Source organism: Plectropomus leopardus, chromosome 1 (assembly GCF_026936395.1).
Source record: "Plectropomus leopardus strain MGB_pleo_1.0 chromosome 1, ASM2693639v1, whole genome shotgun sequence".
NCBI classification, from domain to species: Eukaryota; Metazoa; Chordata; class Actinopteri; order Perciformes; family Serranidae; genus Plectropomus; species Plectropomus leopardus.
The window spans coordinates 25,742,654-25,755,926 of NC_142176.1; the positions used below are offsets into that span (position 1 = coordinate 25,742,654).

Below are 13,273 nucleotides of genomic sequence, written 5' to 3' on the forward strand. Positions count from 1 at the left end.
TTGGGGCTTCTTGACTGTTCTGTATTAAGCCAGAAGACAGGCTGTTTGTAGTCTCTGTAAGATGACAAAATGATCAAACTAACTAAACTAACCATACTAGCAAGAGCAAGAATCAAAGACTTTCTTTTCGGTTTCCTTAAAAAAAAAAAAAAAAAAAAATTTGGATATAGCCTTAATGCTGCAAAATCAATTGCAATAGTCAGTCTTAGATTAGTTTATTTTCTGTAAACATCTAATAATTTGGACAAAAAGCTGCTGGGGCATTTGAACAAATGCTTGAACACTTGGACTGTCCTAGTTTAAGCTATAGTTTCTGTCTTTTATAAAAAATAACTGCTTCAATTGCATTTGTCAGGATCTACCACAACCCAATGAAAACAACCAATCAGAACAGAGGAGTCTCTAACGCAGTGGTCAATCGTGTCAAATTTGGTCAGACTGTTCAACTCTGCTGCATTGATCAATATTGAATCAAGAGTCTGTAACTGCATTGCCTATTTCTCCCTTCAAATGTTTTCAGAAACATATTTTAGTGTACTGTTTTGCTCTGAAATGAGAAAGTAGGTCTAGCCAGTGGGTAGTGCTCCAACATGGTGGTTGGCTCACATTTTCTCGCCTCAAATGTTTTCAGAAACATATTTTAGTGTCCTGTTTTGCTGTAAAATGCAGAACTTTTGACCCAGCTGTCATGTTGAAAAAAGCTGACCAAAGTCCCAGGCACAGCCAACGGGCCAAACCTATTTTCTCAGCTAAACAGTACACTAAAATATGTTTCTTAAAACATCTGAGGTGAGAAATAGGCAACGCAGTTACACAATCTTCACACATATTTGATCAGTGCTGTCTAATTTGACAGTTCACAAACATGATGGACATGATTGAGACTCAGCTTGGATCGTGGGCGTGGTTGTGCTGGTGCTGTGGTCCTGTCTGTGGCTGTGACTGTGTCCTGGGTCTTGGTTGCACTGACGCCAACTTCCATTGCCTTTATTATTAGTCATGCCTCCACTATGACTGTTATCACCACTTACATAAACTACAATATCTGCATGCATTATTACATGCCATCATAAATTACATTTATTGATGTTTATGTCTATTACTATTGTCATGTGTTCTGTTATTGTTACCATTTTTCTCTCTTTCTCTCTTTCCTCTGAGTCATTTTGTCTACTGTAATTGTGAGAGTCTAAGGACAGAGAGATGTCGTATGCTGTAGCCCTCGAGGCAAATTGTGATTTGTGATAATGGGCTTTATAAATAAAACTGACTTGACTTGACTTGAGCTGTGTTAGATACATTTTTTAGAGGGTTTTGTTCACATGCTGTCCACTGGATCGCTACAAGGCAACAGATTAGGCACAGGAGTGTGATTGTTTTCACAGAATACCTGTCTCATTTAATGCTGTGTGAATATGGTGACAGTTTTGGCAAATATTTTTTATAAACGTTAGGACATCTGGTCACATTTTTCTACCTCTATAAATTGCTCATCTTTCAGTTTTTTTATCTATTTAATTTTTTAGAAGGACAGGGTGCTTCCTAAGCAAGCAAAACGGGCTTCCTTACAGAGTCTGCCCACTGTGGCGGCACATCCTCAGGTTCAGGCGGATAGGACATCCAGGAGGGGCTGTGGTAGGAGGTGGGTGGTGTGGAGACAAAGTACTCTGAGTAGCCGGGCCTGGTGGCTGGGATGGCGTAGACAGCTGTTATTGGGTTTCCTACAGAGAAGACAAGAGAGGCTGACATTCACTGAAGATTTTTTTTCGGGACATGTATCACTATTCTTGAAAAATGGATGTTGTCAAGGAAGCAAGGCCTGTTATGGGTTTCTCTTGAAGTGCAATGTCATCTCCTCACAGGCTTACCTGAGTAGTTGGACACAGGCTGCTCTGCAGTGATAGATGGAAGTGCTGCTCTAATTGTTGGCCCATATGGGTTGTTGTCATGTTGACTCTGCATTTCAGTGACAGATGTCTCTGAGCTCCTTCCCTTAGGCCCCAAGTCAGAAGTGGAACTAAGTTGGACAGAGGAGAGGAGAGGCAAAAACACAGTTACTGAAATACTTTGTCAGTGCCACTAGATGGCAGACACACTCCATCTGGAAAAGTGAGCCCCTCATTAACATTCTTGCCATCTCTCAATGCACTAGTTCAATTTTCAAATTTAAACAAGGCCTAAAATCACCCTGGCCAAAGCACATTACCTGGCGAATATCTGGTCCCTGAATATGAATTTGAATGTGAATAGATGTGGAATATCTGATGGGCTTTGGGATGCTCGAGACAGCGTGTGTGTATGTCTGCGTCTGCCTGCGTATGTGTGTGAGACCTATTAAGCCTTACCGTCTTAAGGAGGTCCCAGGAGGAGGTCCAGTGCGAGGCGGTAAAGGGGGAGGAGAACCCATGGCCATCTCAGGAAGCTGGGTGAAGCGAAAGGCCTTAAACAGATAGTGAAAGGCATTTAAGGTTACATAAACTCTTACACAGTTCTAAAGAGAGGGGAAATAATCTCATCCCACCTACCGGTTTGGGCAGACTGCATTGATACATTTCTGCGCCATAAGATGGTACCCACTGCAGGCCTCCACGTCCACAGCTCATTGTACCCGGTGCGCTGGTGACCACGTCTGCGTATGGGAGGGGAGGCGGCGCAGGGCTGTAGTGGTCAGGAGGGGGATGGTGGTGATGGGAGTGCCTTCCGGATGTGGACTGCCCCCCTGAAGCCAGGCTGAATGCCTCCTCCAGCAGCAGGTGCATCTGCTGTCGCACTTCATCAATGGACGGCTGTGAGCTCAGAGTGGATGTCTCTGAGTGGCCTTTCAAGCCCCGGCCGTACATGTATCCCCGTGGACCCATGAGACGGTCAACATTCGTCTCCTCAATCAACTCAGGCTCAGTCTAAAACATATATAATAACATTCATAACATTCATTAGAGGATGTGAAATGAGAATCAACACACATTCAAACTTTGACTTGCTAATAATTGCTAGCAGGGCTCTTGTAGCTGAGTTACATTTAAGACTTTTTTTAAATGCCACTTAGAATTAAATGTAAGACCTAAAGAAAATATCATGAACCAGTATCAGTTACTTAGGGTTAGGGACAATTTTGCCCCAATGTTTATTATAACATAAAACATGACTTTTTGGGGGGAAATACCTGGTGTTTTTAGCATGTTTTCTGCATGATTTAGTGTTTCTCACTGAACTCTGCTGCCTTGATTTTCTTTGCATGACATTTTTTTCATAAAATCCCCCTTATATGCACTGACTTGTATCTGTTTCAAAATCTTACTTAAATACCCAATTTTCCATTAAATTTGCACTTCCTGGTTGGAAACAAAGAGGCATTTGGTAAATTATTAAAGAAAAAATCATAAAATCCTACTTCCCATTTCTTAGCATTGTTAAGACTTTTGAAAGATACATTTAATAAATTTTTAAACAATTTAAGGCCTTATTTTTAGATTAATTAATACAATGCTTTTTAAGACCCTTAAGGGATCCACAGGAACCATAGCAAATGATAGTGTGTGTGAGGGATCTGACTGAGAAGCAAATTATTTATTATTTATACATACAGTAATAAAAGGATACAAAACTTGGGCACAGTTTTACGGTAAACTCCCAAATATAATGTCATATCGTAATATTTTTAAAAATTCCTTTATTCCTAATGCAATTGGGGCACTGAACACCATGTCCCGTTGATGTGTTGTAATGTAACTGCCATTGCTGTCCTGCTTTTTGCCCTGAAGATGTCTGTGTTTAAGTGTTGCTGTTTGTTGTTGTTGTTGTTGTGTTGTTCTGCTTGTTGTTTTTTATGAGACCAAAGACAAATCTCCACACTGTGGACAATAAATGAATTAACTAACTAACTAACTAACTAACTTAGTTGCATGATGACAGCTTGTATGGGTAAATCTCTAGCAGCAACACTGTGAGGCAAGCTTTGATTTACACCATTGGAAAGTTCAATCTCTCCTTCCTGAATTAACAGGATATCAACAGATGCAGTTTGAGAAAGCTGGAAAGTTGCAAATTCAATAATGTCTTCTGTCATTCTCTCAGTGGGTTGTTGACAGGGTGCTGACTGAGCTGGAAGCAGCTGATTAATGTTACACAGAGTTTCTGTGACAAGTCAGCTGCAGGAGTTTGATCCAGCTGTGTTACTGCTTGGTCACAGCAGGTTCAGCCAACAGGACCAGACAGTGTGTTTCAGTGAGCAATAACCTCCACTCCTCTGTTCTTATAAGCAGGGGTGTGGACTCAAGTCACATGACTTGGACTCCAGGGAGACCTGAGTCACAAATTTGATAACTTAAGACTCGACTTGACAAAATAAAAAAATAAAAAAATAAAAAAACCTATATAACTCCACTTGGACTTTAACAAAAATGACTTGTGACTTCACTTGGGCCTTGATTTGAAAATACTTGACACTTGATAGGCAAGTCTTCCAACAGCAGCTCCATGTGTGATGTTTTTATTTTTTTGTGTTGGTCTTGTCTGGTTTTACTGAAACTCAATTAATTCATTGTGTTTGTGAAGAGCTTTGCAGCTTTTAAAAAGTGCTATATAAATAAAGCCTTACTTACTTTACATTACATACTAAAGGTATTTTATTTAAAAGTAAAGTTACAAGCTGCAGGAGAGAACCATGAATAACTCATGTTATGTTACTAAGCACTTTTTGGAAAAAATAATACCAAAGATTATTTTGTTAACATACAAAAACTGCCTGGTGGTCCAAAAAAAATGAATTGTACTATGCATTGCGGGTCTAAAATTATAGACTAAGACGCAACAACTTCCAACTTCACTTGACATTTAACACTGAACAATAGAGAACAGTAAGTTGAGGCTAATATTAACATAGTTAGTGGGCTAATGTTTAGCTAACGTTAGCTTATCAGAACAGTTACTTTTTAACAACAAATAAAAAAATTAATGATTTTTCTATATTTGATATTGGCATTACATTTGTTGAAGAGCGCATTAAGACTTATTTAGGACTCAACACTTAAAGTTTAGATCTTGGACCTGAGTACAAAGACTTGAGAGTTACTTGTGACTTGTAAAGGTAATACAGCATATGATCAGACCTCAGGCAGTTGCTGGAGGTTTATTGTATGTGTGCTTATGCTATTTAGTATCTACTCTTCCTGTTTCTTTTTTCTTATTTTAATAGACGGTATAAGCATCATCCTGTCTCCTCTGTATAATCATTACATCATCTCCATCTTAATTGTTTACCTGCTACCTCTTTTTCATTCTCATTCTCACATTTTTAAAAATCCCTCCATCTGTTCATACACTGTAATTTCTCCATCTCCTGGCTTCTGTTTTAATCTATCCAGTCGTTATATTCAGTGATAAATGAACACTAGTTGAGGCTGCCCTACTTCCTGTGCAAATAGAGTGTAGCCACAGGAGACCTGGCGTAGTGCACCTCATAAATCAGCCTGCCCTGCAACACAGAGTGGCAGAGGCTTGCATCTGCAGTGATGGGGCCGGCAGCCACACTGGTCCCACTGTAATAAACAGGGCCAGGAGTTCTGACAAAGGACTGTGTAGCTTGTATTGGCTGTTGTGCCATATTTCTTAAAGCTAAACAGTTGGGTAGACAGAATTTAGCCACAGCAAACACAAACTGACCAAGAATCTACCACTACTACTAGTATTTGTGTGGATAACCTTAAATTTCAGAGCTTGCCAAGAGTCTTCTGAAATATATTTCTGAAGTTTGTCAAGTGACTTTTTGCTCATTTATTGCATCCCAAAATACTGATTTATCTAAATTAAATGCAAAACAGGCAATTTCCATAGCAGACTTGCAATAGGAGGAAAAGTACCTGTCCATATAATAACTTATTTATTTTCCATATAAGTGTTTCAGTAAGCTGTGCCATTGAGCCAGCACAACAATATCAGAGCCACTTAGATCTGCGTTTTTCCTACTGTGACTGGTCAAAATGGCTGGCAGCAGGTCAGTGGCAGTTCACTGAAATATTTCTACCGCTGCTCATATTTTTTACAAAAGGACGGCTCAGAATGAAAACACTTTTTAGGAACAGTCTGCTGGATTACTCTTGGGAGCTCACATACTGGTATTCTGACTTCATGACAGAAAGAGCCATACACCGAGCCATAATGGAACAATAAAAGAGTGGAGGCCTAAACCAGCCATCCTGAGACGCATTACATATCTAAACGGCAGGGTCTTATAAATCTCAACTCTTAATTATAAATGAGCCACTTTCCTTCCTTTGGCTGCTGGAAACCACACCTGAGTAGAATGTCTGATATCCTCACTCAGTGGTTGCATAGTGCCTTAAAAAGGGCAATTAGGCACAAATTTAGCACCGACAAGGTCTAATTAATTACAGTCTTTTCCATTTTCACATTCCATTTTATACTAGATCAAATACAGTGGCATTAGGTTTGTTTTTTTTAAATTATGATCTGAATTTGTTAATAGGTACATGTATTAATGTTTATTTCAACAGTTCTTCCCTATAGCACATTATAAATATAGATAACAAGTTAAATATTTACCTAATATTACCGGACATTATTTTAAAGGCCCCTCTGTCAATCACAGTTAGAGTAGGTGTTATGTTTTCAAATGGAGAAGTTGCTAAGTTAAGGGGAACCGTGTGTAAGATTTAGGAGGATTTTGTGTCATTCAGTGGTGAGGATCCCAGATCAATCTAGCTAAAACTGCTGGTAAGAATTCCTTGTGTTAATTGTTCTGGGGGTTTCACCAGAAGCCAAATTATCTGCAGAGATTTCTTCGTAAAATCCTTAATAAAGCTGTTTTATTGTTACAAATCAGTGGGTTTCTGACGTTTTTGTCACAGAGGGGCTGCTTACTACAGTGGCGGACCCAAAAACATAAATGGCCCTATCTAGAGCTTGGTTTGTCTGCTCTGGGCTACTGCAGACACATGGCAGTGTATCAATGCTGATCTCTGTGGATGAGGACCAGCTCCCCATGTATATATAAACGGCTCATTCCAAGGTAACAAAAATATAACAGTTGTTGTTTCCAGGTGATTACATACTGAAGAGAGCATGGTATTTTATTTTTGCCAAAATATCTTCCTAAATCCCACAGTGAACCTTTAACAGCATCTTGTTGAGAGTCAGGGTCAGCTGGTGATGAGATCTGACTCACATCATAGCCGCTGTTGCGGATGCCTCTCCTCGGTCTCTCTCTCATAACGAGCAGGTCCATCTCTGTTCCTCCAGGACTGGGACTGCTCAGACTCTGTCTGCTGCGATAGTCCGTCTGCCCTACCTGTGAGTGCCTGTCACATGGAGTAAAGAATGGATTCAGTATAAATCAGGCCTGGGGTATAGTTATCATTTATTGAAATCCTTTCAATTCAGCTTTCTTACTTTTCTGCCATGGTTTCAGAGTGCCTGCCAGTGAAAGGCAGGTGGAGGGTGGAGGGGGTGGAGAACAAAGTGGAGAAATGTATCTGATTTCCTTTCAAAAAAAGGTACAAAAAGTTGCGATGCAGACAAAATAGATACAGTAGGTTAGAATATCTCATAGGGACATCAAGTAAAAGAGCTGAATCAACAGTAATTCTAATAATAATGTGCCATATGCCCAGTATGAGGATATTCGTGAGGTGTTGCACAGCAAATACAATACTGATAAAGCATCTAATAAAACAACAATGTGCACTCAATGACAAAGATGCTTATCAGCAAGCCTGCTTTGCTATGATAATTTTAGTCAGGCGAACGCATGTTGCCACACAGTAATTCTGACAGGAAATTGCTGCTGAAATCCTTATCTTGCTCACCATGGTGGGATATAAAAATAGCAACATTTAACCCCTCGCTTAGTCGAAACACAAGCCAAAATTCAAAAGTTGCTTTCACTATTAAGGGAGCTAGTGTGGCTACATGTTAATCTCATGTGACCATGTTACTCTGAATCTGTAATAACCAAAGACTCCATCCATCTGTACATGCATTTGTAAAGCAGAGGAAGGACAGAACCAGCAGAGTGGACCATCCAAGACTCTGCCAGTCCTCTCATCTCCATTTTGGAAGCTCAGGACTTGGATCAAATTAATCAGACAGGTCTGATGGGTCTCTTACTACCGACTACGACAGGATAATGACAACATTAGAGGAGACAGTTTTACTTATCTATAAGCTAATTAGGCAAGGCAGGGTCAGCAGGGATGGATAACTGGCCATGGTTAGAAACTCCATCAACCAGTATGCAGCACTTTCACCTGCAGGACTTTGTGACTGCTTGAATTGTATCCTCACACCCTTGTCTTTACACTCAGCCAAACCCTAGGTTCCTCTTGCTTTTCCACTCTCCCCTCACCTCCTGTGAGACTTGACATAAGTGGAACCTCGCTCATCATCAGGCTCCAGTGGTCTGCCATGCTCACCGGCTGCCCTCTCATGGCCATGCCGCTGTCTCTGTGCCACAGCGCGACCGCTGCTGCTGCCGTCTGTGGAGGGGAAGTCATAATAACCCTTCCTCTTAGCCTTCAGTCTCAGCTTGTTCCTGTAGTGCTCAATGTCTGACTTCTGTTTCAGAGCCAAGTTCACCTGCAGAGAGGAAAGAGTACAGGATGCAAAGAAACATGAGGAGATCAAATCAAAAACAGACACACAGTTCCTCTTGCTGCATGTGGTATGATTCTGCTTTGTTTTAAAAAGACGTGGATGAAAATAGGAGGGTTCTTAGGAATAAGAAGCTTAAAAATTACAGTCAATACAGTTAGTATTACAGTCATAAACATTATTATTATTTTTCATGCTTATTATATCGCTTAAAAATCCAGTGGCACCACCATAAATTTTCCATAGGGGTGTCCAGATTGGGCTGCTGAAAATCTTGGGGCAGTACAACAAAACCAAAAGCCATAACTGAATTTAGTGTATTTGATTATGTTGTTGGAAGTATACACGCTAGTTGAAAACTAAGTCAATATAATAGTTAAAGGATCATATAATGATATACTTTGCCTTCTTATTTTACCATTAGTATTAAAAATTATTTATGTGCATAGTTAACATTTTTACACAAAAATCCAATTTTATTGTGTTATGTATCTGTATATACTGTATATGTGTTAGGCGTTTCATCGTTCTTCAAATAGGTTGGTTGTTGTTTTCTTTAAGAGGATAAGTATGGTCATTTATTTTGAAGGAGTGCACTGACTAAAAGGAACAATCTATTTACAGGGAACAAGACTTCTCAAAATTAGGAATGAATCACGAGTGAATAGATAATCTACTTTCATTCAGATATCTTGAGGTTAGAGTTTGAAGGACACCTTTGAAATGGCCATGCTAGCTGTTTCCAAGCTCAAATTTAGCATTGCTGATTAGCTATGCTATTCTAAGCAATGCTATGCTATGCTATGCTATGCTGACATGTTTGGTACCAATTGGTACCTTAGTTTGTCTAGTTTCACAAAATACAAATACCATCCTCCCAGCTTTAAAATTGAGCAGCATGCCACAACCTCTAAAAGACATTAATGTCAACCTCCAATTATTTTGGCTCCCTCTTGTGGGCGCAACTGTAAATAACGCACATGAAATAAAAAAAAATAAAAAAATAAAAATAACAAAAAATAACAAAAGTGTGGTGCATTTCATTGAACCAATTGTTTTCAGATGTACTGTCGTCTACCAATAACGGTTACTTTACTGTACAGGTGTTAAATTAGATTTTTTTGGGGAATAGTTCTTGGATGAGCTGAGAAAATATCTAAATAAACATATTTCAAATAGAGAAATGACAAGGACATGTTTATGATTACTGCAGGAAAATACCCCTTTAGAGTTTTAAAAACTACACTTTTTAAAACACCTGATCATATTCTAATGTAGTCACTGGAGGTCAGAGCTTCAACCGATTAAGTCGTATGATGCTAGAAATTATGTAACTGACTTAAAAGAATACTGTAGATGTTTTTGCACATAAAGAAAATTCAATTTTATTCCACATAACTGACTAAAACCCCTTCTTACCTTATTTATTATTCTAGATTGTCTTGGTGTGAGTTGCTGTGTGTTGGAGATATCGGCCATAGAGATGTCTGCCTTCTCTTGAATATATTGGAACTAGATTGCACTCGGGTTGTGGTGCTCAAAGCAGAAATCATGACCTGGTTACTAAAGATAATCCACAGACCTTGGTGTGAGCAGTTTCATGTTGGAACTATTTTCTCTCTACTGAACTACACTCGCATGAGATGTAAACATGAATGCTGTCAATTGAGCTGTAATATTAGCAAGCTCAGTGTTGATTGGTGAGTGAGCAGTAGATGCACGCTTCTTTCTGCAGGGGTAATACGGCTGACGAGTGTTGTTCAGTAGAAAGAAAATAGTGTTCAACGTGTTCATGAAAGTCAGTGTATGTCTCTAAATGGATGCATGCGTGTGCATCACCTCTCCGTTGACGATGGCTGAGTCCTGGCCACGGTCAGAAGACGCAGGATGTGTGTAGTGGGGCTGAGCCGCCATGGGCTTTATGGAAATAAGCTGCAGGGAGCCAGAGGAGGTGTCATATGGATCTGAAGAACAGAGAGGGAGTTCACTCACAAAGGGACTGCAAATACCTCTAATCATTACATTGTCAGTCAAAAGGGGGACAAACGGTCACATTCCCTCTTTCCCTCATTCTTTCTTTGCTTTTCCATCTGCCCCACTTCCACCGCCCTCTCTCTCTTTCATCACCTTGTTTCTCTGTGGCTGACACTGTGGGATTATGTCAAACATCCATCGCCTGTGTCAGCAAATGAAGTTGTGGACGGAGACGATAGATCACAAAGATAGCATTGGCTTCAAAAGGTTGTGGCAATGCATCTCTGTGATAGATGAAAGGGACTGACTTTGCACTTTCATTCCTTATCTGACATCAGACAAACTGGATTCAATTCTAGTTTCCCTTAACTCAGCTGATGAATTATTCAAATCCAGCCATTAAGAAAATCATAATCTAGCGAGCTCGATCCAATTTACAAGCAGGGTGTTTGAGTTAGATTAATTTAACTCACACCCACCAAATGTGGAACATTTAGCTTCTGTGGCCAAGAATAGAACGCTGAATAGTTCAACGTCTGAAGAGCTTTTACTTAAACTGCTCTGCATCTTAGAAAAGCAGCAGATGTGAAACTTCATGAGGTTTTTTTTGCATTTTTTCATCAGTGAATGTGTGTATGTGTTTCTGCCAGCATGTCACAGCATCCACTAGTCTGACATACTGTATCATGTCAGCAGAGTATCTGTCTCATGCATATTCATCGGGTCCATCTCTGCTTACTGCTGAGTGGCTACCTTTCAGGCTGTAAAAAAAGAGCTGCAGTGGCAATGCATATCTCTCAGTGTACCTGTGTGCTTGAGAAAAAGACTGGAAAAGTGTTTCCCGCAGGAGGGAAAATATTTTTTTGGCATTTGTGACACATCTGACCTTGTCTGCAAAGGAGCTGTAGAATAAATTATTTGTATTTGCATCAGTGTGTGACTCTCACCGTCCCTCTTGCGCGTCTCCTCCTTTGTCAGTTTCTGCTGTGCTGTGACTTTCAGCACCGTCAAGCCCCTGCCGGAATTCAGCTTCTCTGATTCGTTGCTGATGACGGAACCGTCCTCACTCGGCAACTTGCTGCAAGTAACCATAGCAACAGGAGAAGGCGGTGAGCTCTCCGGAAGCTGGGCTCACAGCCAGGTTATGTCATCCCTCCCTTAAACAACCTCACCTTCCTCCCTCCCTTTCCTGAGCTTGAGTCCAGTTAACATAACGTGTTTTTTTTTTTTGCAAAATTCATTGTGCATAGTTCATTATCAAAACCATCACTACACAAAGAATCAAGGCTATGCAGTGCTTTGGGTCTGAATGGGCCTCATCAGCTGGTTTAGTTTCAAATTTATGATAATAATGTTCAAATCTTGCCATCTCTTGTGTGTGTGTGTGTGTGTGTGTGTGTGTGTGTGTGTGTTTTGTACACTTACCTGCATGTTTTCATTACTTAGCATGTGTCTCTACTACACTCTGTATTCTTAAGTCTATGTCATGCATGTTTCAAAACCAGTGCGCATTCATGTCCAATGTGACGCCAGACTGCTCCTTCCATTAATTGGAGAAACAATTGCTTTATCCAATTCTTGTTTCACTTGCTTCTAACACTGTACTGTCGTTGGAATTAGAGCTGATCAAGCGGCGACTCAGAGGACCACAGGGCTGACAGTGACATCAAAGCACCATGGTCTATCCCCTAATTGTCTGGTAAAAACGATAACAGCAAAGAGAGACAGAGGAACAGCAGCTGCCCTCCCTGCTCTCTTTGAGGCAGTGCTGCAGAGAGCTAGCTCTGTGCTCCAGTCACAGGCTCAACAAAGACGTGTAACGTGTAATAATTAATTGAGGTGTATATAATACATTTAGACTGGCTTTTTGAGAGGATTGTTTCTTTGATCTCGTATTGTCGTTTATGGGCTAACACGTGTGATCTTGGTATAAATGAAGGGATGGCAGCAGAGAGGAAGATGCAAATTAGATGTAATTTTGCACAGCATTCAGGCATGCATGTTTTTAGATTTGTTTGCATCCAACATACATACCAGCATCACGAATTAATGCATTCATAAGTTATCCTGTCTAAATCATTTTGAAGTTGAATAATAACTTGTAAAAATGTAACCTCACAATTTTCTACTCCTCTGGCAGGGCTCAGCAGGCATGTTGGAACAGATATCATTTCAAACTGGCCGTTCAACAGGTGAATGACAGGTTGCAGCTTCGCTCAGACGTCAGCAAGAACTGTCAAACTACACCTAATGGAATTAACATAGGATTTGTTTGTCTGTCAGTGGACTTGGCATCAAGTAGAGAGCTACTATCATGTACCAGAGACAGTTCAAAAAACAGAAGTTGCACTTTAGCGTCATTTGCTGTATCTGTATCGTGGGTTTTGCCACTGCCCTGCGGCCGGTCCTGAGTCTATTCATTCCAATTGCAGAGTTGAATATGAAGACAAATTATGACCAATTCTTTAACTCAATAGTCACAGAAGTAAGAACCTGACCCATTTTTTTCCACAAGCCACATATTTTCCAAACATTCTGATACTAAAATTGCATTTTTCCACAGACAGATCAGACAGCAACACACTGTCGCCAGATCAGGCAACATCTGACATGAATGGGTTGAAATCATATATTAAGCTAGCAGATAAAAACAAGGCGCAAAATAACGAGTGAGCATTAAATTTGTACTGTA

The 13,273-nt window shown here is 40.1% G+C and overlaps 1 protein-coding gene across 3 annotated transcripts in view; it reads right to left on the bottom strand.

Moving 5' to 3' along the window:
* The window catches only part of kiaa1549lb (KIAA1549-like b), a 72,354-nt gene that overhangs the window by 4,311 nt on the left and 54,770 nt on the right, over positions 1-13,273 (bottom strand). For all 3 annotated transcript variants that reach the window (XM_042484563.2, XM_088078763.1, XM_088078746.1), the window contains 8 exons: positions 11,529-11,659; positions 10,447-10,571; positions 8,363-8,592; positions 7,184-7,316; positions 2,526-2,900; positions 2,346-2,440; positions 1,869-2,017; positions 1,570-1,721 (listed from right to left, as the gene is read on the bottom strand). In XM_042484563.2, coding sequence (XP_042340497.1) covers positions 1,570-1,721; positions 1,869-2,017; positions 2,346-2,440; positions 2,526-2,900; positions 7,184-7,316; positions 8,363-8,592; positions 10,447-10,571; positions 11,529-11,659 — 1,390 coding nt within the window. The remainder of the gene's footprint in view (positions 1-1,569; positions 1,722-1,868; positions 2,018-2,345; positions 2,441-2,525; positions 2,901-7,183; positions 7,317-8,362; positions 8,593-10,446; positions 10,572-11,528; positions 11,660-13,273) is intronic.